Source organism: Phyllostomus hastatus, unplaced genomic scaffold (assembly GCF_019186645.2).
Source record: "Phyllostomus hastatus isolate PE091 unplaced genomic scaffold, TTU_PhHast_1.1 phas_scaffold_182, whole genome shotgun sequence".
Lineage (NCBI taxonomy): Eukaryota > Metazoa > Chordata > Mammalia > Chiroptera > Phyllostomidae > Phyllostomus > Phyllostomus hastatus.
In genome coordinates this window covers 2,684,436-2,708,025 of record NW_025334013.1, presented here as the reverse complement: position 1 = coordinate 2,708,025, position 23,590 = coordinate 2,684,436, and the positions used below count along the sequence as shown (strand labels likewise).

The following is a 23,590-nucleotide window of genomic DNA, read 5'->3' as shown; positions in this document are numbered from 1 at the left end:
TCTGACGGAAGCACGGCTCTCGCTGTGCAAACCAGCCCAGCGACCACAGAGAACGCAGGTCTCACGTGAAGTCACGCATTGATTTTGAAACTCGACCTTCCTGACCGAGAGTCGGACGGATGGGGTGGGGGGGCTTCTCGTGGGGACGGCCGGAGCTGTCCACCCACTCAGTGTCCCCAAGTGCGCAGCCGCCGGGGGACGCGGTGTCCCCTCCAGGATGGACCTGGAGATGCCCGCGGCTGGCGGCGGCTGCGGGAACTGTGGAGCGGGAGCCCGGCGGAGCGGAAATCTGCTCGGTCTCCAGCCCGCGGGGAGGCCAGCAGAGCCTGCATTCTCAGATACCCCAGCACACACGCGCTGAAGCTTCAAATCCGCTCCGTAGGAGGAGCTCAGAACCGCGTCGGGCTTTACGCTTTGGAAAACCTGCGCTCCCCGAGTTTTCCTGGCACGCTGCGGGTGCAGAGCCTGAGCCTCTGGGACTTTAAGGGGCTTGCTGAAGCCCCAAGTCACGCCCAGCTGCTAGGGCTGGCGCCGCTGCTGCAGCTCACCCTTCCCGCCCGTCCGGGGCGGGCGCGGGCCAGGGCACCCCGGGGAACCAGCCGGGAGGGGAGCCGTGTGGCTTGCGGGAGCACCGGGTTGCTGGTGCTTAATTTAACAGACTTCACCGCCTGCACGGAGGGGACGCCGTCCCGGAGGTCTGGGGAAGCAAGGGAGCCCGTCTTACCTCGTCAGTGATCTGGCCTCCAAAGGTCACCCATGTTCCTGGAAGGAGACACAAGGGCTTCAGTGAGAGAACCGCCCCGGGGGGGGGGGGGGCTGACTCGCCCCTCCCCCGGTGCTGGGCCTGAGGCTGCAGGGGGCGGAGAAAGGGCGCCTGTCTGGAAAACAGTGAGGACAGGCAGGCCCTCGCTCTCGATGGGTGGTGTGTGTGTGTGTGTGTATGTGTGTGTGTTGGGGTGCACAGTGTGTGTGCAGGGCGTGGAACGGTAGGGTCATCGAGACCCAGGAACGGGGCTCACATCTTGAGAAAGAGGGAAAAGGCTGTATCTGGACCCACCGCCCTCTCCTAGGCACCCCCTCCTCATTACCATGGTAACCGGCCCCACGGATCCTCGCTCTGGGGACCGCTCCCCCCCCACCCCGCCCCCCAGGCCTCCCACAGCCCCCGCTTCCCCGGGTGGCTCTGGGCCAAGCGGCCCCCACACTCACCGAGCCCCAGGCAGGAGACCCGCAGGCCCGACTTCCCCAGGTTCCTGAAAAACGAGCACCACGTGAGTTCTGGGTGGTCAGCGGGAGACCCGCCAGCCAGGCTCGGCCCCCCGAGGTTCCCGGGGCCAGCTCCAAGAGCCACGCCCCCTCGCCCCAAGCCCGTGCCGTTTGGAGGCGCTGACGGTGAGGGGGACCTTCAGAGGAACCTGCCGCTCGCCTGCCCTGGGAGTGAGGGCCGGCTGCCCCCTCCCCGCACACCCGGGCTCAGCCTCGGGGCTGGGATGGCCACGCTGGGGGCCAGGCGGGGCCCCCGCAGGGAGACACACTGGAGCAGTGTGACCGTCTCCCCGCAGAAACGGGACTGGTTCCAACCCGCGGTACCGGCCTCGGGCGTCCTCCTCGCCTCCCTCATTGGGTTTCTTGCCCCGTGTGACTTGGAGCGTTTTGCCCCCCGCGCTCCGAGCGGCGGAGCAGAGGTCGGCCCCGTGTCACAGGCCACGCGGCCCAGGGTCTGTCTCTCTGCGGTAGGAGTGGGGTGGGGGCTCCACGGTGGGTGCCGCTTCCTGGGCTGAGCCCCAGCCTCTGTGTGACACCCCCGCCCCAGGCCAGGGCCACGGAGGGGACGAGGCCCAGATACCCCAGCGGCCAGGGGTCTTGCCCCAAAGGAGGACACGCATCGCGGCTGGTTTCTCTGTTGGGGAAGGCGGGCGGCCCGGGCGGCGGCCCTGAAGCCAGAACTGGTTCCAGACCCTGGTCCGCCCTTGCCCGCCGAGTGCCCTTGGGCCTGCCCAGCGCCCCCCTGTGCCCGTCGTGGGGTGGGCTCGCGGCCCCGCTCTCTCCGGATGCGCGGTGAGGCGGCACAGGGCCTGGGGCAGGTGCTGACTCTGCCCCGTGCCATTTCCGAGGCAGACGGCACAGGACGCGGGGCGGCGGCCTTTGTCCTCCCACGGACACCACAGACAAACCAAACAGGCCCCAGGTGGGAGGTGCTACACAGGGACGGCAGCCTCCCCTTGTCTTCCCCCGCAAATCAGTGGAGCAACTGACCTGCTGGTGCCTCAGCAGGGCTCGGACCGTCCCCCCCGGGACAGCCTGCCTCTGTGACTGCCGGACAGACGGACGGGGGGCAGGGGGGGCTCGGCCTCGTCTCCGGCACACTGGGTCACCACGCCAGGTGTGCTCACCCGCAGCTGCGGGAACGCCCACGGCGGCTAGAGAGGACCGGTGCCGGGGCACCCGAGCCTGGCGCGTGAGCGGTCTGGCAGCGCGGCAAAAAGAGCCGGAGGTTCTGATCGGCGGTTCCCAACAGAGAGCGGGTCAAGGACCCCTTTGAGAAAGCCGTTCCCTGGACACGTGCGGGGACACGGAAACGCTCAGGACTTTGTTTGCGATGCCCCGGTGTTCACGGAGACAAATCCAGGTGCTGGCCTGGGGCCGCGTGCCGGAACGTGCTGTGTGTTCGGGGGGCGAGCGGCTTCAGCAACAGACAGGTGAGGACACGCAACAGGGGGCTGAGCCCACCTGGCCTCTCGCCCACTGGGTGGGCCAAGTTTCTCCCCCGCCCCGTCCCCCCACACGCCAGGGCAGCACCCAGCGCACGTGGCTCCCCCGCTGCCCCTCCCCCCGCTGCCCCCAGGGACCACGCAGAAAAACTAGGACGCCGCGCAAACACCACAATTACCCCCAGCAAGTTTCCCCCGCTGACATGATGGTATTCGCTCTGCCACCCGCTGCCAGGCCCAGGGAGAGGAAATGCGAAGGGACAGGGTGTCTCCGGGCGGCTGCGAGCTCTGAGCCCGCTGCTGGGGGGGTGGGGGGGGGGTGGGGGGGGGGTGTTCTGGCTGCTCCATGGGGGTGGGGCTCTCGTCCAATCGCAGCCCTATCTGGACCACGGCTGGACGGACGCTTCCGCTCGGACTTTCAGGACCGAAATGTCATTCCCTACAGACTCTTCTCCCCTAATCAGAACTTGACGCAGCGAAAAAGTCCTTAGCTAAATCTCTAAACCCCAGTAATGTCGGTCTTCGTGAAAGCGGCTCCTGTCTCTCCTGCGGTCTGTAAAAATGTGATGGAGGGCTTCGCCTTGCAGGGAAAAGCGTGGGGCCCGCCCCCGGAGGCCCGCACCGCCAGACACACCCCCGAGACGCCGGGCAGGTGCGGACTCCATGACAACAGTTCGGGAGGACTGACACTGGGTGTGTGTGGTCCTGCTTCCTCCAAGGCTGGGCCCCCGTTTCTGCCTGCCGAACCCATTGAGCATCTGGGCGGGGCCCAGGGTGGAGACGCAAGGGACAGCTGGGGGTCCCTGCCCCCCGACCCTCTCCACGTGCAAGACACAGCGAGGCGCCCTGGCACCCGGGGGGCCTGAGCCCCCCGAGAGGGGACATGTGACAGCCTGTGCCATCCTCACGCTGCGGCTGAGCCTGGGCAGGACTGTCCAGGTGCGGCTCAGGGCCCCGCAGAGCCACAGTCCTGCCTGCAGAGGAGCCTGGCCTGGGGTCTGGTAGGGGCCGGGGTGGGGGGAAGGTGAGTGCCGTCCGCGGTTCACCCAGCAGCCTCACTGCGAGGACACCTGACCTCCCACGGGGCAGCTTCTGGGGCCCCGTGCGTCCAGGGGAGGGCAGGGCCCTATGGCCAGTTCCCGGGGTTCCCGGGAAGAGGAGGCATCCCAGAGCCGATGTCGGGGGCTTGGCTTTTGAAAACCCCGCCCCAAACAGAAACAAACAGAGGCAGAAGGACAGGAAGCCATCGTGCCCTCCCTCCCTCCACCTGCCTGCAGGCGTGAAGAAACTTGGGGTGACCTGAGCCTCGATTTTAGCTCTCACCCTGCCTGCCAAGGCTAGAACAAGCCCCTTCCGGCCTCGCAGTTCAAAAACTGCCCAAGTCCGAGGGCATCTGCAGGTTTTACAGGGGGAGCAGGAGGGGGAAGGCGGCCCCCCACCCAGCAAAGCTGTCTAAGCCTCCTACCTATGTTTCATCCCCTGCTGCTTCACGCCGGCGTCACCGGCGCTCCGGTGGCTCTGCACCGACAGCTGTCCCAGGCTCCGGGCCACCATGGCCACAGCGCGGAAGCGGCCGCGGGTGCCCAAGCTGGGGCTGCTGGCTGCCGGCCGGCCTGGCCGCTCGTCGGGGCCCCGGGCCTTGAGGCTGTGCTCGGAGCACGCGAAGGACACCTGCATGGTGGCTGGTGGGGGGGTGGCTGGCACTCAGCTCCCGGGCTGGGGCCCCCTCCTCCCGGGCTCCGCAGTCATCGGCACTTCTCCGCCCGCCCGACAGGATGCCGGAAGGCGGAGGGGCTGCGAGGTCTTCCTTCCTTCGGGAGCGAGGGCTTCCAGAGCCGACGATGGAGAAAAGTGGTTGCAGCCTCCCGGGCCAGGGAATCAAATTTCCAGAAACGGGCTGGAGGAGATGCGTCAGAGGGAACTCGGCCGACTCTCACGGGCTGCCACCTTCTGCCCCCTCACCTCTTCCTCGCGGCTGAGGTCCCTCCACTGCCCCCACACTGGTCTGGCTCTGGCCGCCGGCCCCCAGCAGTGTCCAGCAGGGCTGGGCTGCCCCTGACTCCTGGCCAATGAGCGACACGGTGGCCTCTGACGGGAGGAGGAGGGAGGGCCCCTGTGTGGGGCAGCGGGCAGCGGCCCGGGGTTTCGGGGAGCAGCTGCTTCTGCAGGCTTCCCTGGGTCTCTCGGAGGCAGCCTGGCGTTGGCCTCCTGGGGCTGAGCACCGGGGGCAGCCGGGTTTCCCACCAGGCCAGTGAGGTGGCTGGTGAGAGGTTCAGGAGGCGCCCGGTGAGTCACTAACGAGGGGGTTTGCACAAGCCGCCGCCCTGGCGGGTCGCCGGGGGTGGCACTGGCCGCTGGGTCAGGATGCGGAGAGGCAGGCTGTGCTGCCAGCGGACGTGAGTGGCGGGGCTCGCGGGCTGTGGCTCTGGCCGGCTCCACCTGCTTGTGGGTCTTTGCCCAGGAAAAGGTGGCTCCCCTGGGGCCTGGCACGAGGAGAAGCCAGAGTGGCGGAGGGAAGGCCACTCTGTCTAGATGACAATGACCCGGGGGTCAGGGACCAGAGGCCTGAGGAGTTCTGGCACTTACACAGGACTCAGCTCGCAGCAGCTGCTCAGCGAATACTTCGGGAATGAACGAATGAACGAACGAACGAATGAACGAACGAAGACCCTCCATCCCATCCTCCTTTCCCCCACGTGTGGCTCATGGGGCTCTCTGAAACCCAGAGAGATGTCCCCGTTGGCCCCCAGTGCGACACTCCCGTCCTGCAGGGTGGCCCTTGCCAAGGCTGGCCGCCCTCTGGGAGGGGCGGGGCTGCCCCGCAGACGGGGTGGGCAGGGTTTTGTCAAGGCTCCCCAGAGCTTGTCACTTTCCACTCGCCCAAAACTGGGGTCACGATTCCCAGTCCTCGTAGACAGTCACAAGAATGAACGGGAGTGGAACGCGGAAAGTTGAACCCCCTGACTTGAACGTGCCACAGTGAAATGTCACCCCCAGAGGCCTCTCCTTTGGAACGTGTTTAGGTGGAGACGGGGGGTGAGTCCTAGTTGGCTGCAAATGGGCCTCAGGCGGAAGCATGGGGCGTGGAGGTTCAGCGTTCACCGACAACCGATCTCTGGGCTCTTTTCCTGCCTCCCCCGGGGCCTGCTGTTGCTAAAGCAGAGCAGCCAGTGGCTGCTGGGATCGGTCAGAGGCGCAGCCACCGCTCTTAGAAGCTCTGTGTCCCTGGAACGCCACCGAAGGCAGCCTCCTGGACCACAGGCTTCTGGCTCAGCCACCTGGGCCCCTATCCCGCGTGCCCAGGATGGCGCGGAGAGACGGGAAAGCCGGGGTGAGGGCGGGCTCCCAGCAGGAGGGGCAGACACCCTCCCTGCACAGACGGGCCCGATCAAGAGTGAGGACGAGGCCCTGGCTGGCGTAGCTCAGCGGATTGAGCTCGGGCTGCGAACCAAAGCATTGCAGGTTCGATTCCCAGTCAGGGCACATGCCTGGGTTGCAGACCATGACCCCCAGCAACCGCACATTGATGTTTCTTTCTCTCTATCTCCCTCCCTTCCCTCCCTAAAAATAAATAAATAAATAAAATAAATATAATCTAAAAAAAGAGTGAGGATGCGGGGCTGCGCCTGGCGGGGCCGGTGCCCCGCTGTACCGGTCAGGCTGCCCTGACTGTGCTGGATGGAGGACGGTGGGCACCCAAAGGTGCCCTTCGGCAGAGGAGGAGGGGCGGATGCTGACAAGGTGGGGGCTGTCCCAAGCAGCAGTGGCCCGGGAGGCCCTTGGCCCCTGACGTTTCTAAGAGCAAAGGGCGGCAGACTGGTGGGCTTCCTGGAGGAGGTGCTGTCTGGTGGGTGGGAGCGGAAGGAGGGCTGCTCAGGGGCTGCGGGCCGTGGCTCCCCCCAGCCCACGCCCCCGTCCGGCCCAGTGCTGCCAGCCTGCAAAGGTGACGGCGGCCTTCTTTGGAACGGGGGTCCTAGTAGATGTAGTTAAGGTGAGGCCGTGCTCGACTGAGGGGGCCCTAATGCCATGACTGCTGTCCCTGCAGAGGGAGACCCAGAGACGGACCTGCACACGAGGGACGGGGTGCCGGGCAGGGGGAGGCAGAGGCTGGAGGGGCGTGTGTACAAGACGAGGAACGCCAGGGGCCGCCGGTGCCCACCAGGAGCTGGGGGCGATTTCGGGGCAGGGGTGGGGGAGGGGGCGAGGCCCTGCCCACGCCCACGTTTCAGACTTCTGGCCTCTGGGCAGCGGAGAATACCTCTGGCCACTGGCTGTCGTCTTATGCCGCCGTCCATACAGCCCTTTATTACGGCCGCCTACGGCCACTCAGCGCCACCGGCCTGTGCTTACAGGACTTAGAATGTTCTGGGTGCCAGGAACAGATGATGGCCCCGCTCTCAGTGGGGTGCAGAGGGGCAGAAACGAGGGGAGAGAGAGGGTGGGAGAGGTGAGGCGGCCCATGAGTCAGGATGGACGGTGGGCGTGGAATGGCTCCCTGGGCGTTGATTTGGGCCAGGTGGTCGGGAAAGTGTCTCCGAGGACGCAGGCGCCCCTGGCGGGGGTAAGCGGCCGTGTGGACGTCCAGGGGACGCACCTTCCAGGCAGAGGGAACAGAGTGTGCGAGGGCCCTGAGGAGGGATGGGCTTGAACCCCCTGGGTGGGAGGGAGGGGGTCAGACGAGGGCCAGGCAGGGCCTTGTGGGGAGTGGGGGTTCATTCCTGGTGCCGCGGAGCCGGGGAAGGACAGGTCTGGGGTCCACAGGCCCCTGCCTGCAGCCACCGCCTGAGGCCACACCTCCACCCTCCATCTCCGGGGCTAGGTGGTGGGCGGGGGGCACAGGGAGGGGCAGCTTCCACAGGGGCGTGTGGGTTTAAGAATTCAGGGCGTTTATTTTAAACAGCAAGGCGCGGGGGCAGTTAAGAAATGGGGGACGTGAACAGAAAAGGTCCTCCCCGGCTGCGGGGCTCCGGTCGGCTGACCAAGCACACGGGCCCACGGCCACGTCTCCCTGGGCCGCTGAGCCTCCCTCGTCTGCGGGCGCTGTCTTCCTTACGTTTAAGACCAAGTTCAACCGGGTCCCGGCCCGGCCGCTGACAGGGATGGGCAACTGTGGGACGGCTTTTATCTGGGATCTTTAATAATGGGGGGCCACCCTGTTTCCCGATAACCGGACCCCCTGCTGCAGCAGGATGGGGTCTGCCAGAGAGAGACGGGCTCCCCCACCAAAGCTGGGGTGATAAGCGTTGGCCTGCCCAGCACTACAGGCAGATGGTGCTCCGGTCAGCTCTGCGCCTCTCCTCCGCAGCAGCCCCCCCCCGCCCCGCCACCCAGGGAGTTCAGCCTGGTTCAGATGGGCTCCTCAGGGAGCTGGGCAAATGAGAGGTTTGTCGCCATCCCCCCATGTTAGTTTCTCGGGGCTCCCATGACCACGGGCCACCAGCCAGGGGTGCTTCAAACCACAGAAATGGGCTGTCTCCCAGTTCTGGAGCCTGGAAGTCTGAGGTCGGGGTGTCGTAGGGCCGAGCCCTCTCTGAGGGCTCTGGGGAGGCCCCTTCCACCACCTCTCCCAGCTTCAGGGTCACGTCACTCCGGCCTCTGCCCCCACCGTCACATGGCCTCTTCCACGCGTGTCCCTGTGTGACTCACACGGACATAGATCACTGGGACTTAGGGTCCACCCTTCTCCAGAATGACCTCATCTTGAGTCATTGCATCTGCCCTGTTCCCAGTACACCCCGTTCCGCGGCTCTGGGCAGACGTGACATCTTGGGGGACAAGACCCACTTCAGTGGTGCGCCCTTGATCACGGGCTGTGTCCACGAGGGAGGGGGCTGGGGCCTCCCAGGGGGTGAGGGGTGAGCTCTGGCCACCCTGCTTGGTCCCCTTTCCCGAGTCGTGACCCCGTCCCTTGGCCCGGAAGGTTCTTCCCCACATCTTCAAATGTCCCCCCTCAGAAGGTGTGGGTCCCAGCTGCCCCCGGCTTTCCTCCGCCTCCCCCCAACCAGGATGTTTGTGCGGCCTCTGGCTGGCAGCCTGGAGCCAGGGAGACCCTCCGTAAACATTTGCTGCATTCACGAAAAGCGCCGGTGCCTGGCCAAAGACAGAAGCCGTGGAGTCTCCCCCCTCCCCCCACCTTGAGAAACCCCCACCAGACTAGGACTGCCCTGCAGCCCGGCCAGCTGGCCCTCGGTCCCCCCCTCGAAACAGCCGGATATGGAGCACGGAGCCTTGAGAATCCTGCCACCTAACGGGCTCCCCGCGGAAGTGTTTCCGTTTCTGTAAATCACAGCCTTGCGCTCAGACGCTGAGCCGAAGGCCCAGACACTGTGTCCCCAGGAGACCGTGTGACGGCCCAGGGCCGGCCTCTGCCCCACTCTGCACAGACCAGCCAGGTCACTCACCCCTGGGCCGGGGCTGGGAGGAGCCAGAGACCACGCAGGCCGCCCACAGAAACCTGAAGGTCACATAAACAGCGAGTAACTGTCTAGTGTAGGTATGTCCCAGATACCTCATGGGACACACTTATGCTAGAACAAAAGTTGGCTGTTTGTTTGAAACTCAAGTGTCCGCGGGCACCCTGTATTTATTGGCATTTGCTGAGTCGGTCGACAGCACACAGATGGGGCAGGGAGGGTGCCTTTGGTGACTGGCTCCGGCCAGGGCTCGTCCCTGGGCGGCGCGGGGCTACAGAGGCGATTCAGACGGGGAAAGACCAGCCCTGGGCGCGGGCCCCTCCCTGAGGCCGGCAGCCGCGAGAGCAGGCTGGCAGGAGCGCTGTCCCGGGTGCTGATCTCGAGGCCGAGCGAGCGAGCCACACAAACTGTCCTTCCGCGGTTCCGGACAGCCCCACCTGCCTGTCACCTGGTGAACACAGGGACGCCCTGTCCGCAGCCTTTGCCATGGTGGTCATGGGTGCAGTTGCAGCAACCAACCCGGGGGCCACCTGGGGAAGACCACGTCCCACGGGGGACAGCCCGGATGGAGGGCCCAAGGCAGGGAGCCCACCCTCACCCCAGCAGCCACGCTGGGTGTCCAGTGCCGGGACGGATTTGTCGGACGGATCTGTCCTTTCAGACGACGAACTAAGCTTTTGCGCTGACCTCTGTGCCACCCCGCCCTGCTGATCACTCTGTGCCAACGCCGTTGCACGGAGAGAAGAAAGAGCGCATCTACCCCTCTGTCAAGTTTTTTTTTCTAGAAAACACTCTTTTTCAGGCAGAATGCACCAAACTCTACGGCGCTGGTCTCTGGGGGACAGGACCACGCAGGCCCCTGCTTCTCCCTTCACACGTGTCCGTGTGGTTGGAATTTTTAGCACGGGATGTCGACCCCAACGTACAGTGCAGTTGCCAACCGGGTCTCCCAGGCCGCAGTCCTCCGGCTGCACCTGCCTCCGGCCGCGCCGGCCTCCTGGGGCGTCCCAGGCACTTCCCGCCGGCCCGCCGGCCCTTACCGGTACTTCATGCCCGTGCGCCGGGCGGTGCAGCCGTCCAGGGAGAGGCCGTGCATGCGGAGGAAGCTCTCCATGTTCCTGGCCTGGGCGGCTGCCCGCACCTCCCGCAGCCGCTGCAGCTCCAGCGTGTCGGTCTGGCGGACGGGGTGCAGGGCCCAGTCCGAGTGGCACCTGCTGCTCACGCTCCGCAGGCTCTCGCTGTACGTCATGGACAGCATGGTGCCGCCCAGGAGCCGCCGCCACCGCCGTCGGGACGGGGGAGGCCGAGCGGCGACGGGGCAGAGAGCGTGCCGCTGTTCCCACGGCCCGGGCTGGACGCTGGCCCCGGGGCAGGGCGGCTGCAGAGACACATCCTCCAGTGAGAGCGGCCGCGGAGGGCTGCCGGCGCCTGGGGACTGGGCCTGGCCCCTGGGAATAAACACCTCTCGGCACGAGGTTCTCAGCTGCCAAGGCTGCACGGCTGGGGACTCTGGCTCGGACCCCCGCTTCCCGCCCCGCACCGCGAGGCAAGCACGGGCGAGGCTGCATTCCAGGCGGCAGAGCTCAAGGTGCTCGCAGTGAGAATGGGGGTACGGAAGCATGCAGACGGCCCGAGGCCCAGAGCCGAAGGCGCGGCAGCACAGCGCACCCTGGAGGCGTTACCGGGTAAGGCCGGGGAAAGGGATATGCCTGGGAAGCACGCCTGTCGCTGAGCAGATGCCGGTGTGATTGTGCCAGGGGACCTCGCCCCACCGCTAGCCTTGTCCGGGGAAGGCCACCCCCACAGGCACTCCGGCCTTGGGGACACGCCGCTGTGCCAGCAGCGCGAGTTCCTGGGCCCCGGGCTCTGTGATCACCCAGGATGTCCCAGTCCACAAATGCCTACACAGGGAGACCGAGTGGGTGCCTTAAGGGAGAACGACGGGGGGATGGGTTCAGTAGGGAAATCTCAAAGCTTAGACGTGAAGAGCCACTTCCACACGGTCGCCCTGAACGATGACGACGCCCCCTCAGAAGCTACAGACGGCACCAACGCCCGCCAGCAGGGAGCTGGGCCCGTGCGTGAGAGCCCGCCAGTCACAGGGGAGCCTGCGCAGCCTTCGAGGGCCGGGCGTCTCCACGTGACGCCACGCGGTGAGTCCCGACACAGCGGTTCAGGCGACGGAAGGAGCGTGCGTGTGGAACGTGAACGCTCGTGAGAGCTCGCGGACGCAGCGAGGGAACCGGCGCAGGGCCGGCTGCAGCCGCGGGGGCGCTTCCCGAAAGCCGGGGCCCACGCCAGGCGCCCGGGCCCAGCCGGGCCCGGATCAATAGCCATTAGCTTTCAAGACAGTGCCCACGAGAAAGCACCCAGGTCTGGTCTGGCTCGGGAAACCCAGCCAAGGCCCCAGGGCTGGGACGACAAGGGGCTACTCGTCCGGGTTCCGGACAGGGGGGCGCCGCCGTCCCCCGTCAGCGAGGTGTGAGACGGGGCCCCAGCTGTGGGGGTGCAGGGGCCAACAATGCACAAAGCGGGGCGCAGGGCGCGGGGGCTGGCGGCAGGCGGGACAGGCCTCTCGCGAGAGTGCACGTGGACACGGGGGTGGGTGATGAGGGGCGGCTCTGCAGGTGCCGAATGTCACCAGAAAACATCTGCCAGGAGGCAGTGCGGACGCGAGTGACGGCCTGGTCTTGCAGAGAACACACGAGTGCCCGAGGTGCTGGGTGTGGGCGGGGGGTGGCCAGGGCTTGGCCCGCAGGAGGCAAACCCAAGGCCCGCGGGCCGGATCCGGCCCTCCGCCTGGTTTCATCCGGCCCGGCACCTTGTAATTCTGCCCGGCAGCTGTGCCGAGCTTGCGCTGAACTGTTAAGGAGTGATTACACCTATATGGTCCTGAAATGACACTCGGCCCTTTGACGGCAACCGCGAGGCTGCTGTGGCCCCCGGCGAAAACGGGTTTGACACCCCGTGCCGTTAGAGCGTCTCCCTGCTCGCCGCCCTTCCTGACCACAGCTCCGGGAGCGGCCTTGCTGTGAGTGTCCCCTGGTGCCGCCCCGGGCCAGGGGCTGCTGGGAGAGGTGGGGAGTGGGCGAATGTGGCAGCCCCTGGGCAAAGGGGGGAAGGCGAGGGCCTGTTGCCCACGGGGGTCCGTGGCCAGGGGGCCACGCACAGCTTGGGAGGAGCTGGGGAAGCTGGGAAGTGTTTCCCCTTATAAGGCCCTCGAGGAGGGCCTGGCCCCACAGAGGGGCCTGCTGGTCCCCAGTACTGCAGGTTTGGAGAGAGCAGAGCCAGGCTCCCCACCCTTCCGCACGCTGGGGCTCGCTCCGCTCCCCTCTGAAGGCAACCGGAGCAGGGTCAGGCCCTGGGACAAAGGGGACCCGGGAAGACACGACCCGAGGAGGGAGGGCAAGCCCGTCCTGGGGGCCCCTGCCAGCCCTCTCGCTTCCCAGAGCTCAGAAGTGCAGTGACCTCCAGCCTCCCCCTCTGTCCCCACCCCATCCCCACCTCAAGAAAAACCAGCCCCCCCTCAATAGCCATGGCTAAGGACAGCTGCGCCTACAGCCTCTTCCCGAGCTGGGTCCGGTCTGCCTTCTGCAAACCTGTCCTTGTGGAGGGCCAGGGAGCCCTGGGGGAGCTGACAGAAATGACCCCCGGGACACGGAGAGAGGAGAGGAAGAAAGACGTGAGCCTCACGAAGTCTGGGGAGGCAAGACCACCCTGAAGAGCCCTCCCCTGGGATTTCTGAGCTGAGGGCTGTGTACCAGAAGCCCCCAAAGCATCAGGCTTGGGGTCCCGAACCGTCTCTTTAAGCAACGACATTCACACCAGCCACGGTTCCCGAGAGCGGGAATGCAGAGGGAAGCATCACTGTCACCGCTGGGGCGCAGAGCCTGCAAAGCAAGGTGCCGCCTCGCCTCGGAGCAAAAACAAAGCTGCCGGTGCCCCAGGGTGGTCAGCAAGCCAGGCCCCGCCGGGCAGCCGCAGCTCAGCCCCCTGCGTCCACCCAGCCCCCAAACGTGCTGTTGCCATTCCCAGGAAAACGGACGATGCTGAGTCTCAGTGGGGAGCCCCACAGGCTGGGGGCTGGACACCGGGTCTCCCTGGGCGGGAGGGCAGAGGGCGGCGCCCGCAGGGCTGGGAGCAAGCAGGTGCCCGCAGGTGCGTCCCCACCCCCGCTGCCGCCCCCAGTGCTCATCTTCCAGCGACCCAGGGCCGGCTCTTGGGCGCAGTTTTCTACTTTAAAACAATGGAGAGGGTCTAACTTCCCATCAGCCCGGTGCACCCCGAGGACCATCCCTCCCCTACTCTGTCCCCGGACACTTGTCCCCCTGCTGCACCCCCCAGGAGGCGCTGCCGCTGACTCCAGGCTCTGGCGGCCACTCACCTGCCTTCCTGGCGTCTGCTTGTGGCAGAGGACACAGCCTAGTTTCTGGGAGGAGCTGGGGCGGCAGCCCTCTCATTAGGGAGTGTCGCTGCAGAGGCGAGCGGTGAGTGAGAAGCGTCCCCCAGGGTTCGGGCTTGGAGGCAGCAAGTCCATTAGTCCTATTAGAGGGCGTTCTCCACTCGGCCGAACGGGCTGAATAATTCAGGAGTGCCGCTTCCCCTAAAAGCTCAGGGAGGTGCAGATGCGCAGCACGCTGGCCGGCTCGGGCTTCGGGGCTGGCGGGGGCCTCGGCCCGGGTCCTGCCGTCCCTTCCAACCCACCCGCCGTCTCCACGGCGACCGAGGGCCAGCGGGCGACAGGATCCCGAACCGTGGGGTGGAAAGGGGCTGCCCGGGCTTTCTGTTACTTGAGGACGGGGCCCAGGTGGGCAGCCCTGTCCCCACCACATTGCCAGCGGTGGTTGCGGTAGGGGAGCCGGGGTCCCCGTGGCGTGTGACCGCCACCCGCGTGGAAAGGGCTGAGGTCTGAGGAGACCCCCCCTCAGCACACCTGCAGATGCCCCGCCTCCCTTGCACTGGGATGCGCCCCAGTTGGCACTCAGCACCTATACATGGCCAGAAGTTTCTGGAAGCTTGTTATTGGACACTGCTTGGCTACTCCACCAGGGAGGGGTGCAGGGGCCCCTCCTCATGGTGCACAGCCTGTCCTGGAGTTTTGGGGGAGATGCTTTGAGGCTGAGCTCTGGGGTGAGGCTATGCTGACCTCCCATCCCAGGGTCATGACCCTAGGGGTACCTGGGGTCACCCCAGGATGCCAAAAAGTCTCAGCATGACATCACTTTCCAGCTAAAAGGGTGGCCAGCGCGTGCGGGAATTCGGACAGAGGCTGAGCTCTTTCCCCCACGACACACCAGCAGACAGGATGGCTCTGGCCGGGGGACAAGGCGCACGACATGCACATGTGTGGCCAGGAGGGGACCCCCACGGAGGGGACCGGCAGCGCTGCCGCCTAGAAAGGCCCAGCTGGGGAAACGGTGGCTTTTCTCGAAGGCCCGAGACCGCTGCGTCTGTCAGGTGTGGTGGCTTGAGGTGGCCCCGGGCCTCGCCGGCGGCCGGCGGCCATCAGCCTGACGCGCTCTGAGGGCCGACCCTCCCCTTGCTCAGGCCGGTGCTCCTCTCTGCCAACGCGGCGTGGCTGCTTCATGGGCCCGTGGGCGTGGCTCTGGATGCCCCATTCCCTCGCCCTGCCCCTCGCGGCTCTTCCTGGGGCTCCTTCGGTCTGGCCGTCCTCCACCTCTGCTGGCCGCCCACACCCAGCCTCTCCCTGCTACCCACTTCCTTCCTGCGGCAGGGCCGGGCCCCTGCCCTCTGCTCAGCTGATGCCCACGGCTCCCCGGTGCGCCCTGGGGCAGCTCGAGCCCCGTAGCTGGGCGCTCCAGGCCCCGCCCCCCCCCCAGCAGCCTCCTGTCCGCCCCTGCAGGCTGGCTGCTCGTCATTCTCCGTGCCGGCCCCGGGGGCACGTCTGCGAAGCCACCGTTTCCTGTTCTCTCGCACCTCTCTGAGTTGTGGCTCAGGTGTCGCGAATGTTCTTTGTGGTTTCCGCACTGAATCTGGTCCAGACTGCAAGGTCCAGCCTGAAGCCCCGCGCTGCTGCTCAGTGAAGCCACCCTGACTCTCGGTGGGCCGCGACCCCTTCCTTCTTGGGACCCCCCGCAGCTCCTTCAACTTCTTCCAGGGGCGTTTTGCATTCTGGGTACCCCCGGAGTATGTGGGCCTGGGGTAGGTGGCATCACTGTGGCCGATCCTCTGTCCCTCTCTGTACCATGGGACTGGCTCCTCCCACGGATGGGGAGGGGAGGGGGTATCTTTCCTGCCCTCTGACATGGGGCTGGGTCATGAGGTTTGCTTCGGCCAGAAGAACGAGCAGAAGTGACAGTGTGTGGGTTCTAGCCTTGGCCTTCAGAGACGTGACAGGTGTCTGCTTGTGCTCTGGCTTTTCTGCCGTGAGGATGGTCCTGGGATGTCCCCCCGTTAGGAGGGGCTGGAGGATGAGCAGCTGGACCCAACCCGCAGCTCAGAGCCGAGTCCACCCTGGATGGGCTGACCCTGGTCCTTCCACCGACATACACGCGAGAAATGAACGCCTCTTGCCGCACAGCAGGGAGTGCTGGGACTGTTTGTCACGCGGCATTCTGTGTAACAGCTGACGGATAGGAGGGTGTGGGCGGGGCATGCCTGAACACCTTCGCCCTGGTCTAGACAGGCGCTCCCGTACTGACTTAAATAGCCACCGACAGCCTTGCCGGGGCCTGGGTGATGCGGAGGCCCCATGGGAGTGGCACCCAGTGCGCTGGACAAAGATCCCACCCCCTCAGAGGGCTCATCAGAGGCCCCACAAAAGACACCCGAGTGTCCGTGTGAAGAAACCCCTCTCTGATCCAAAGGTAGGGTGGCCAGTGCCCGAGGCATCGCCGCGGAGCTGAGAGGTGGGAGGGAGGTGGGGACTCAGGTCTCCAGCAGGAGGACCTGGTGGGGGGCAGGCTGCCCATGGGGGGGGGCCCGCAGAGGGTGGGCCGGACATTGGGTCCGTGGTGTCCGACGGGTCAGTGGGCGGCGCGGAACTCTCTCCCGCTTCATCCTGACAGCTCCCCCCTGGGGGCCGGCCCTCTCGGCTGGCCGTCTGACTGCAGGACCTTCCTGCCTGCCCGTCTCCCCCACTCCTTTCCTCCCGGGAGCTGGGGGGTCGGAGAATGCCGCTCGAGGGCACGTTTGGACTCACAGGCCGACCCTGCAGCGACGAGTGCCTGGAGCCCCCTCTGACGGGTCGGGGGCCCGGCACGCAGACGCCACGGTGAATGTTTCGTCCCATAAACGCATGCGCGGGCCCACGTGCAGCCCTAACGGTTTCGGGCAAAACCACGCCTGGCTGACATCTCAGCAGAGCTCTGGGCTCGGGCCGCCGCTCTCCGGAGCTCTCTGCAGTGAGGGAGAGCGCACGGGGACAGCAGCGGCGGCAGAACGAGCCCAGGGACCCAGGACCGCGGTCACGGCCCGAGGTGTCGGGGCTGCGGGAAGGGAAGAGCCACATGGGACCCAGCCCGCGCCCTGCACCCGCTGCCCGAGCTTCCGGGTGCGTCCTCGCAGGAGCCGCCCCACGGTCCCGCCACAGTAGGTGTGTGCAACGCCGGTGCCTCCCAGGCCCGGACGCCCAAATGCACCACAGACCCCAGGGCCCCGTCGCCAGGAGCCACACGCACCGAGTCCCCACACAGTCAGTCCCAAGGGCGGCGGAGCGGACCCGCGGTCCGGTACCCTGGCGTGTTCCCGACAGGAGAAAATGCCAAAGGAAGTATGTAGAGTCGAGAGACTTCCCGGGAAGCACGTGCCCTCCAGGGGCACCGTCCCTGCTGTGCGGGCGGGGAAGAGGCCGCCCACTGCCCACAGGGAGAAGGGACAGCCGGAGAAGGCCCTGCAGCCTGGCCTGCCTGGCCCCTTGGCACCACGTCCCTGGGGGACACCGCCTCTTGCTCTCGGAACATCCGCCTCGCGGGCAAGGACACGCATCAGGAGGCCGTGCGGAGCCGGCCCCTCCCTGAGCGGGGTCCTGGGGGAGGGGCTGGCCTTGGATGACTCCCAGGCAGCAACTCAGCTCCACCCCAAGGGAAAGGGGGTCTTTTACTCAGAACCCAGGAAGCGCAAACCGCGATGGGACAGCGAAGCTTTACGGTGGAGCCCGAGAGCGAGCGAGGCAGGTATCACAAGTCCCCTCGCTCAAATCAAAGCAAATCCCAATCGATCAGCACGCCGAAGCCGGCTTCACGCCTTCCATCAATCAGGACAGTGCAAATGCCCGGGGAGGTGGCTCCGCGAGAGAACAGAGCCAGCCGGACCTCGTCGGGGCGTTTTACCTCGGAGAAACCACCGCCGCACGGGCCTGGGCGCACGGCCCTCCCGCCCGCTCCCCTGCCCTCAGCTTGCGGGTTTGCGGAAACGGAGGGCTCGTTACCTGTAAAACTGGAGCTGTCTTTTGGGGCTCCCATACCGAGTACTGCGGGCAGCAATGGGGGAGAGAGGAGGGAGAGAAGAGAGTCCACAATTGGCATTAACCACAGGGAGGTGCCCGCCCGGATGCATCCGCCACGCGCGCGGCTCCGGCCCCACCCCGCCCCGCTCCGCTCCGCGATCCACTCGGCGCGGGCCCGCAGGAAGGTGCGCCGGGCTCCAAGCGCTCGGCGGCAGCGCCACCCAGTGGCGCGCGGGGGCAGAGGCCGTTCTGCCGGGACGGTGGGGTCCTTCCGCGCCTGCCGCGCTGCGCCGCGCAGCGGGAGCTGAGACCAGAGGTAAACCCTGGGGGCAGTCTTGGATTTGAACGACATATGCGCCCGAACAACAGTGGAAAACCCTCGAACCGAGAACCATCCGCCTCGCCGGCAAGTCTGCACGTGACTGTGGGTTCTTCCCAGGGTCTGGAGGAAAGAGGGACGCCCCTTTTCCCTGCGGTTTCCAGGGGCACCCTCCGTGGCTGGGGCCCTGACCATTATCTGGGAAGGTCCCTCCCGTTGCTCCGGGACTGACCGGCCCCCCCCAGGATTGCACCTGGGCGCCAGGGTTTGGGGACCGACCGTGTTCTGGGTTCTGTGCTCGGGCAATGCCTTCTGCCGCCCTCCCTGGGGTTCCGCCTGGGATGCAGCCGCCGGAAACACCCGGAGCCGGATTTGGAAGTGGCTCCTCAAGGGTGCCCGCCCCCACCCTCCCCAGCACCCCGACGTGTCAGATGAGAGGAAGAGAGGCCAGGAAGGGCCTGTCTCCTCCAGTGGAACACTTCAGGAGTGGGGGCGGGCCCAGACAGGGGACTAATCCCGGCTGCATCCCACCTGGGGAATCTTGGGTTTTCCTCCCCACTTTGGCCTTAGGAGCTTCTGCTCCTTCCCCTGGAGAAGGCGCCCACCCTCCGCACCTCTCGGCCCCGTGGGCCTCACGCGGGCCTTCCCTCTGCGTCAGGGGGACCCCTCCTGGAGTCGGGGCGGACCCTGGGGGCCTGGGGGCGGGGGTCACCTGTAGATCATGCCGGGGGAGCCGGTCTGCCGCAGGGAGAGCCGAGCCGGGGAGCCCGTGGTCGATTCCGGATACATGGAGCTGGCCTCACTTGCCTGGACCCGCGCGCTTCTTCACGAGGGCAGGTGCTGGGGGGAAAGCAGAGGAGGGGGGAGCTGGTTACAGAAAACCAGTCGGGTCTGGCCAGGGGGCTCTGCGAGGATGTGGGCCCAATGCAGGGGTCTCTGCATGTCACCCGTCAGACAGACAGAGAGACACACGGGGTCTCAGACGAGGCCCATGCCGGGGTCCAGTGAGCATGAGCGTTTGCACCCCATCTCTCCACTCTCCCACCCCGCCCCTCCTGGGGGGGCCTCCCCCTCCCCCCCTCCCCGGCTGCTGGGCTGAGGCTCTGGGCACAGGCTTCTGTCGCCCACAGTGAAGGGACAGCAGCCCCGAGGGAGTCTGTGGACCCGGAACTGGGGACTCTCTGCCCCACACCAGGACAACCGTCCCCCAGGCCCATCCTCGCTGCCTCACCCCCCCGACCCCTGCTCCAGCCCCCTGGCGCCCCCGCTCCACATTAAGGAGACAGCTTCTCACACAGCCTGTGCCACCCCTGTGGCTCAGCTGAGCACCAGACCCCGTGACTTGCTCCTGACGGCAGCACGTGGCGCAGGCGAGGGGACACCACTTCTGCGATCAGGCGACGTGGACCGTGCCTCTGGTCTTGCCCGTGCATTCCCTCCTGACTCGCTGGCTCTGACCGGGCGGGCTGCTGGGCCGGAGAAGGCCGTGCGGCGAGGGCCCGAGGGCGGCCTCGGTCCCATGCGTTTCCCGTCTCCCTCTCCTCTCTCTGCTCCCGGCCCCTCTCCCCTCCCCCCCTCTTCTCTCGCCCACGGCCGCTTGGGAAGAATCTAGCGCATCCAGGAGAGAGAAGAAAGTGAACAAGTGGCCTAAACCAAGATCCTGCGAAGAGAGGTCAGACGTGAGCCTGTGAATCGGGATGGAGACATGAAATCACAGAAGACGCTCTCTGAGCGGGCCTGGCTGGGCCGTCCAGGTGTTCTGGGTGACTGAGCTGCCATCTGATTGGCGTGGAGGGAGGCCGGGAGGGTACGGGAGGTTGGATGGTCGGTCCCCATTCCTCCCTTCTTCCGGCGTCCGTGTACCTTGCTGCCTCCCCCCACCAAGTACACCCACAACGCACCAGCTCTGGCCTTGGCCATCGGGCACCAGCCCCGGAGCCTCTGCCATCGCCATGGACAGACGTGCCCCAGGCCACCCCGTGGGCCCAGACTGCACGTGCCACCTGGTCTAGCGGGCGACATGGAGCCACCGGATCCCCGAAGACCCACCGTGGCCGGCCACCAGCACCCTTCTGCCGGTGGGCGGGGCCTCAACCCGGGCACTCTGGGGAGCACATTCTGGGTCGTCCTCGGTGCGTTCAAGTACGATTCCCTCCCGTGGGCGGCGGGGGCCACTGCCGGTGCCCAGAAAACAAGGCCACGCTTGTCTCCCTCCGCAGATTCTGGAGCTCAGGGGAGCCCCGGTGGCTGGACCCGTCCCCGAGCGGGAGGTGGTGGGGGAGCAAGTTAGCGCGCTGTGTGCCGGAGGGGCGACGGTTCCTACAGCAGAACCTTGCCGGAGCCCGCCACATGCATTGCTGTCTTCTTCTCGGGCCGGGCTAGGACCGACCCACTTCCGTCCTCCGGGTGGCCTGGGACGACCCATCCCGGGTCGGGAGGGTGGCGGAAACTCACTTTGTGGGTCCTCAGGCTTCGCCGCACCGTCCGCTTTTCCCTCGCTGCCTCTCCGCTCCGCGCTCAGACGGCCGCTGGTCCTTCCCACTTCCCCGGAAAGGGCTAACCTCTCGTGGGCGCAACAGGTGTGACTCCAGGTCATGGGGTGGGGGCAGGGAGGGGCTGTGCTTCTTAGGCCCCCTGTGGCCACATCCGAAGTCTGGATCATTCTGGAAGTGTGAAGGTTCCGGAAGGCTTGTCCCTTAATAGCTGAGGTCGTGAGCACGACAACATTGTACATGGTATCCACTGCCACGCGACAAGCAGCTCACCACGGCACGCCTGTGTCCCACAGCACGCCTGTGCCACGTGGCGGTTTCGGAGTCAGGAACTGCGGACAGACGGGGTGGCGGTCTGACTCAGGTCCGTCTCGAGGCTGAGCCGGAGGCCAGCTGGGGCTGCAGTCCCACCTGAGGGCTGGCTGGAGCGGGGCGGGGGGGGCTCCTCTTCTCACACGCCTCGTGCACGCGGCTGTGGGCATCCGGCCTCCGGTCCCCGTCACCCGGATATTCCCCCGGAGGACAGACTCGAGAGAGACCAGCCGTGATGTCTTTCGTGACTGCGGCTCAGAGGTGTGTCCTACTGGTCGCAAAGACCAACCCGAGTGTGACGAGGGGCGGGTGCGAGGCCCGGGCTACCGTGGAGGTGACCGCACAACAAGGGACTGTCCCCCACGGCGACTCCCTCCCCACGTGCCCTGAGACTCCGGGGATGTCGGCTCTGGTTCACCCCAGGCGCGCCCCAGGGCCCAGGGGGCGCCGGGCACGTGGCAGCTGCTCAGTGAACGCTGGCAGAGGGAGGGAGGGAGGCAGACGGGGTGGGCTTATGCCACGGCCGGGGCGCCTCGGACATCCCCGGTCGTCCCGGAGGCCGCGGGGCTCGGGGACGTCCCTTCGCACGTCGCCCTCGAGCGTGGCTGTGACTTTCCCACAGGATAAGCCCCCACCTCTCCGGGGCCGCAGCGCGCACAAACCACCGCGGCGACTGTGTGCCTCAGCGAGACAGGAAGAGGTGTAACCGCTCGAAACCACACGAGCCGGAAGGGCGCCTGCATTGCATAATACCCCCTCCTCCCCGCCCCCCCGCCCCCCGCCGAGCCAGGCGCCAGACCCCCTTCTCTCGCTGAGCAAGGCCGGGGCCAAGACCGAGTGCCCCTGGCGAGGGCGGCTGCCGAATCGGCGTGCACGTGGGGCGCTGATCCGGGGGAGAAGCCGAGAGGCCCCGCTCCTGGGAGGGGCCTGGAGACCCACAACTCCGTGCCCAAACGGCACCCCCAGGCCCTGCTCAGAGTCAGGTGGCGGGAGGAGGGAGGACGGGGTCACGGCCAGGGGCCCTGCTCTTTGCCACAATGAACGAGACCTGCCTTTCCTCCGAGTCCCAGAGGCCTGGGCGGCCCGGCGACCCACACCGACCGGCCGCTATGCAGCACGGACCTCACGTGGCCAGATTCAAGCAGGAGCATCCGGGCCAGGGAGCCCCGCCGAGAATTTCTTTAAAAGGTCGCAGACGGAACATCCCGGTCTTTCCAGGGGCAACGTTCGCACGCCTGCCCTGAGCACGGACATGGGAGCCCCACACAGTGTCCCGGACCGCGGTGGGGGGGGGGCCCTGTCCACACCTCCCCGACGCCGCTGCTCAGGGAAAGGGTCGCTGCCGAGAAGCACCGGCTTTCCCAAAGTGACACTGAAACCCCCTTGCACAGCCCACCCAGTCTCACCCCGCCTCCTGCCCCCGCCGGCCGGGGGGCGGGGGGGGGGGCGGCTCCCGCTGCAGCAGGGCCCGCACAGCGATGGCTGGGGGTCTGCGGGGGGCTCTGCCAGGGGTGGGTGGCCCGGGCCCCAAGTCTTGGGAGCAGCCACCCTACCTCCCTGAGAGGTGACAGAGGCTCTGACCACGGGGTGGCCCCCCCAGCCCCCGATCCGGCGAGCGCAGGTGGAAGGGTGCCGCGTGGGGCTCTCCCCTTGCTCCAGGCAGAGGGGGCTCAGGGCTTCACCCACCTCGAGAGCTGCAGCTGGTCCGGGGGAACCTCAGGAGCAGCCCCCTGTGCTGGGCACCCCTGTAACCCAGTGCCCGGGCCACGGCCCCTCAGTCATTCATTCAGCAATAGGCCCAGCTCCCCCTCCGCCCTGTCAGCCTCCTGCTGTGACCACGCCCTGGGTCCAGAAGCACAGAAGAGCCAGGTTGATGGGGAGGAGGAGCCTCTCCTGGGGAGCACCCCAGCACCCCGGCTTTGCTGGGCAGGGAGGGGGCCCCTCAGGCACCAGGGAGCTCCCTGCGCAGCCCTGCCCCCTCCTCCCCTGGATAGTGACGATGGGGTGCCTGCACCGTGGTGCTGGGGCTCCAGGCCACCCTTCCTGGACAGGACTGCAGGTGGGGAAGGGCTTCTGGGGTCCTCCAGTGGCCTTGCACTCAGCCCTGAAGAGGGGGGACCCCTTCATTTTGTTTTTAAGACAGGGACCCTCACTTCCTCGACTGGGAAACCACGTTCCACCCAGAGGTGGCCAGGGGCTCCCGGGAGCCAGCAGACGGGTGGGAAGCCCTGGTAGCTTGCAGGGGCTGCTCCGGCAGCTGGCGCCACCTCCCACCCCACGGTGGGGACAGAGGTGGCCCTGGGGTGCCCTTGATCTCCAGGCACCTCGTTGCTCCAGGGATGAAAGCAGCTCTGGTGGCAGAACTATGTCACGGTCGGACAGCTCCGCTGGCTGCCAGCTGGCGCCCTCCCCGCCACTGGGCCGTCACTGGGTCGCGGCATGCCCTCGCACCGGGGGGCGCCTGCAGCTGCTCTGCCGATAGGTGACCATGCAGGCTCTGCCCGGTTCCCCAGGGCGTCTGCAGGGGCCCCTTGCACCCCAGCTGCAGCCAGTCCTCTAGGGGGTGTGGAGTCTAGGGGGCTGCTGGCCCGACGCACCCTGGACGGCAGGGGAGCACTCACGGCCTGCTCTGCACGCACCCCAAACCCATCTTGGGAAACGGGGTCCCTGGAACCCCCCTGGTACCTGCTCCTGGGTCGGAAGGGCGGGAGGCAAGGCCATTTTGGTGGAAGGTGAGCAGACACGGGTCCGCGGGGCCAACCAGGAAGTGGGTGGCAGGAGGCGCCACAGAGAGAAGGACGCAGGGCAAGCCCGGGCCCCGGGGAGCCGGGGTGTGGCCTCCAGTCCCGGGCTCCGCGGGGGGGGGGGGCCCTCGCCCAGCCTTCCTTTTACCGCCACCACGAGGGCAGGAGGCTGCACCCCTTCCTCAGGCAGGG

General features: G+C 66.9%; 1 protein-coding gene across 5 annotated transcripts in view; it reads right to left on the bottom strand.

The window, feature by feature from the left end:
* The window catches only part of KCNAB2 (potassium voltage-gated channel subfamily A regulatory beta subunit 2), a 59,834-nt gene that overhangs the window by 19,152 nt on the left and 17,092 nt on the right, over window positions 1-23,590 (bottom strand). Inside the window, exons 1-5 of one of the 5 annotated variants that reach the window (XM_045858793.1) lie at window positions 23,340-23,474; window positions 18,563-18,690; window positions 17,514-17,555; window positions 1,210-1,253; window positions 725-762 (exon numbers count right to left, since the gene is read on the bottom strand). In XM_045858793.1, the coding sequence (XP_045714749.1) occupies window positions 725-762; window positions 1,210-1,253; window positions 17,514-17,555; window positions 18,563-18,639 (201 nt within the window). In that variant the 5' untranslated portion in view covers window positions 18,640-18,690; window positions 23,340-23,474. Of the gene's footprint in view, window positions 1-724; window positions 763-1,209; window positions 1,254-4,176; window positions 4,620-17,513; window positions 17,556-18,562; window positions 18,691-22,340; window positions 22,468-23,339; window positions 23,475-23,590 lie in introns of those variants that run through there. The other 4 variants (XM_045858794.1, XM_045858792.1, XM_045858795.1 and 1 more) reach the window with 4 other exon arrangements.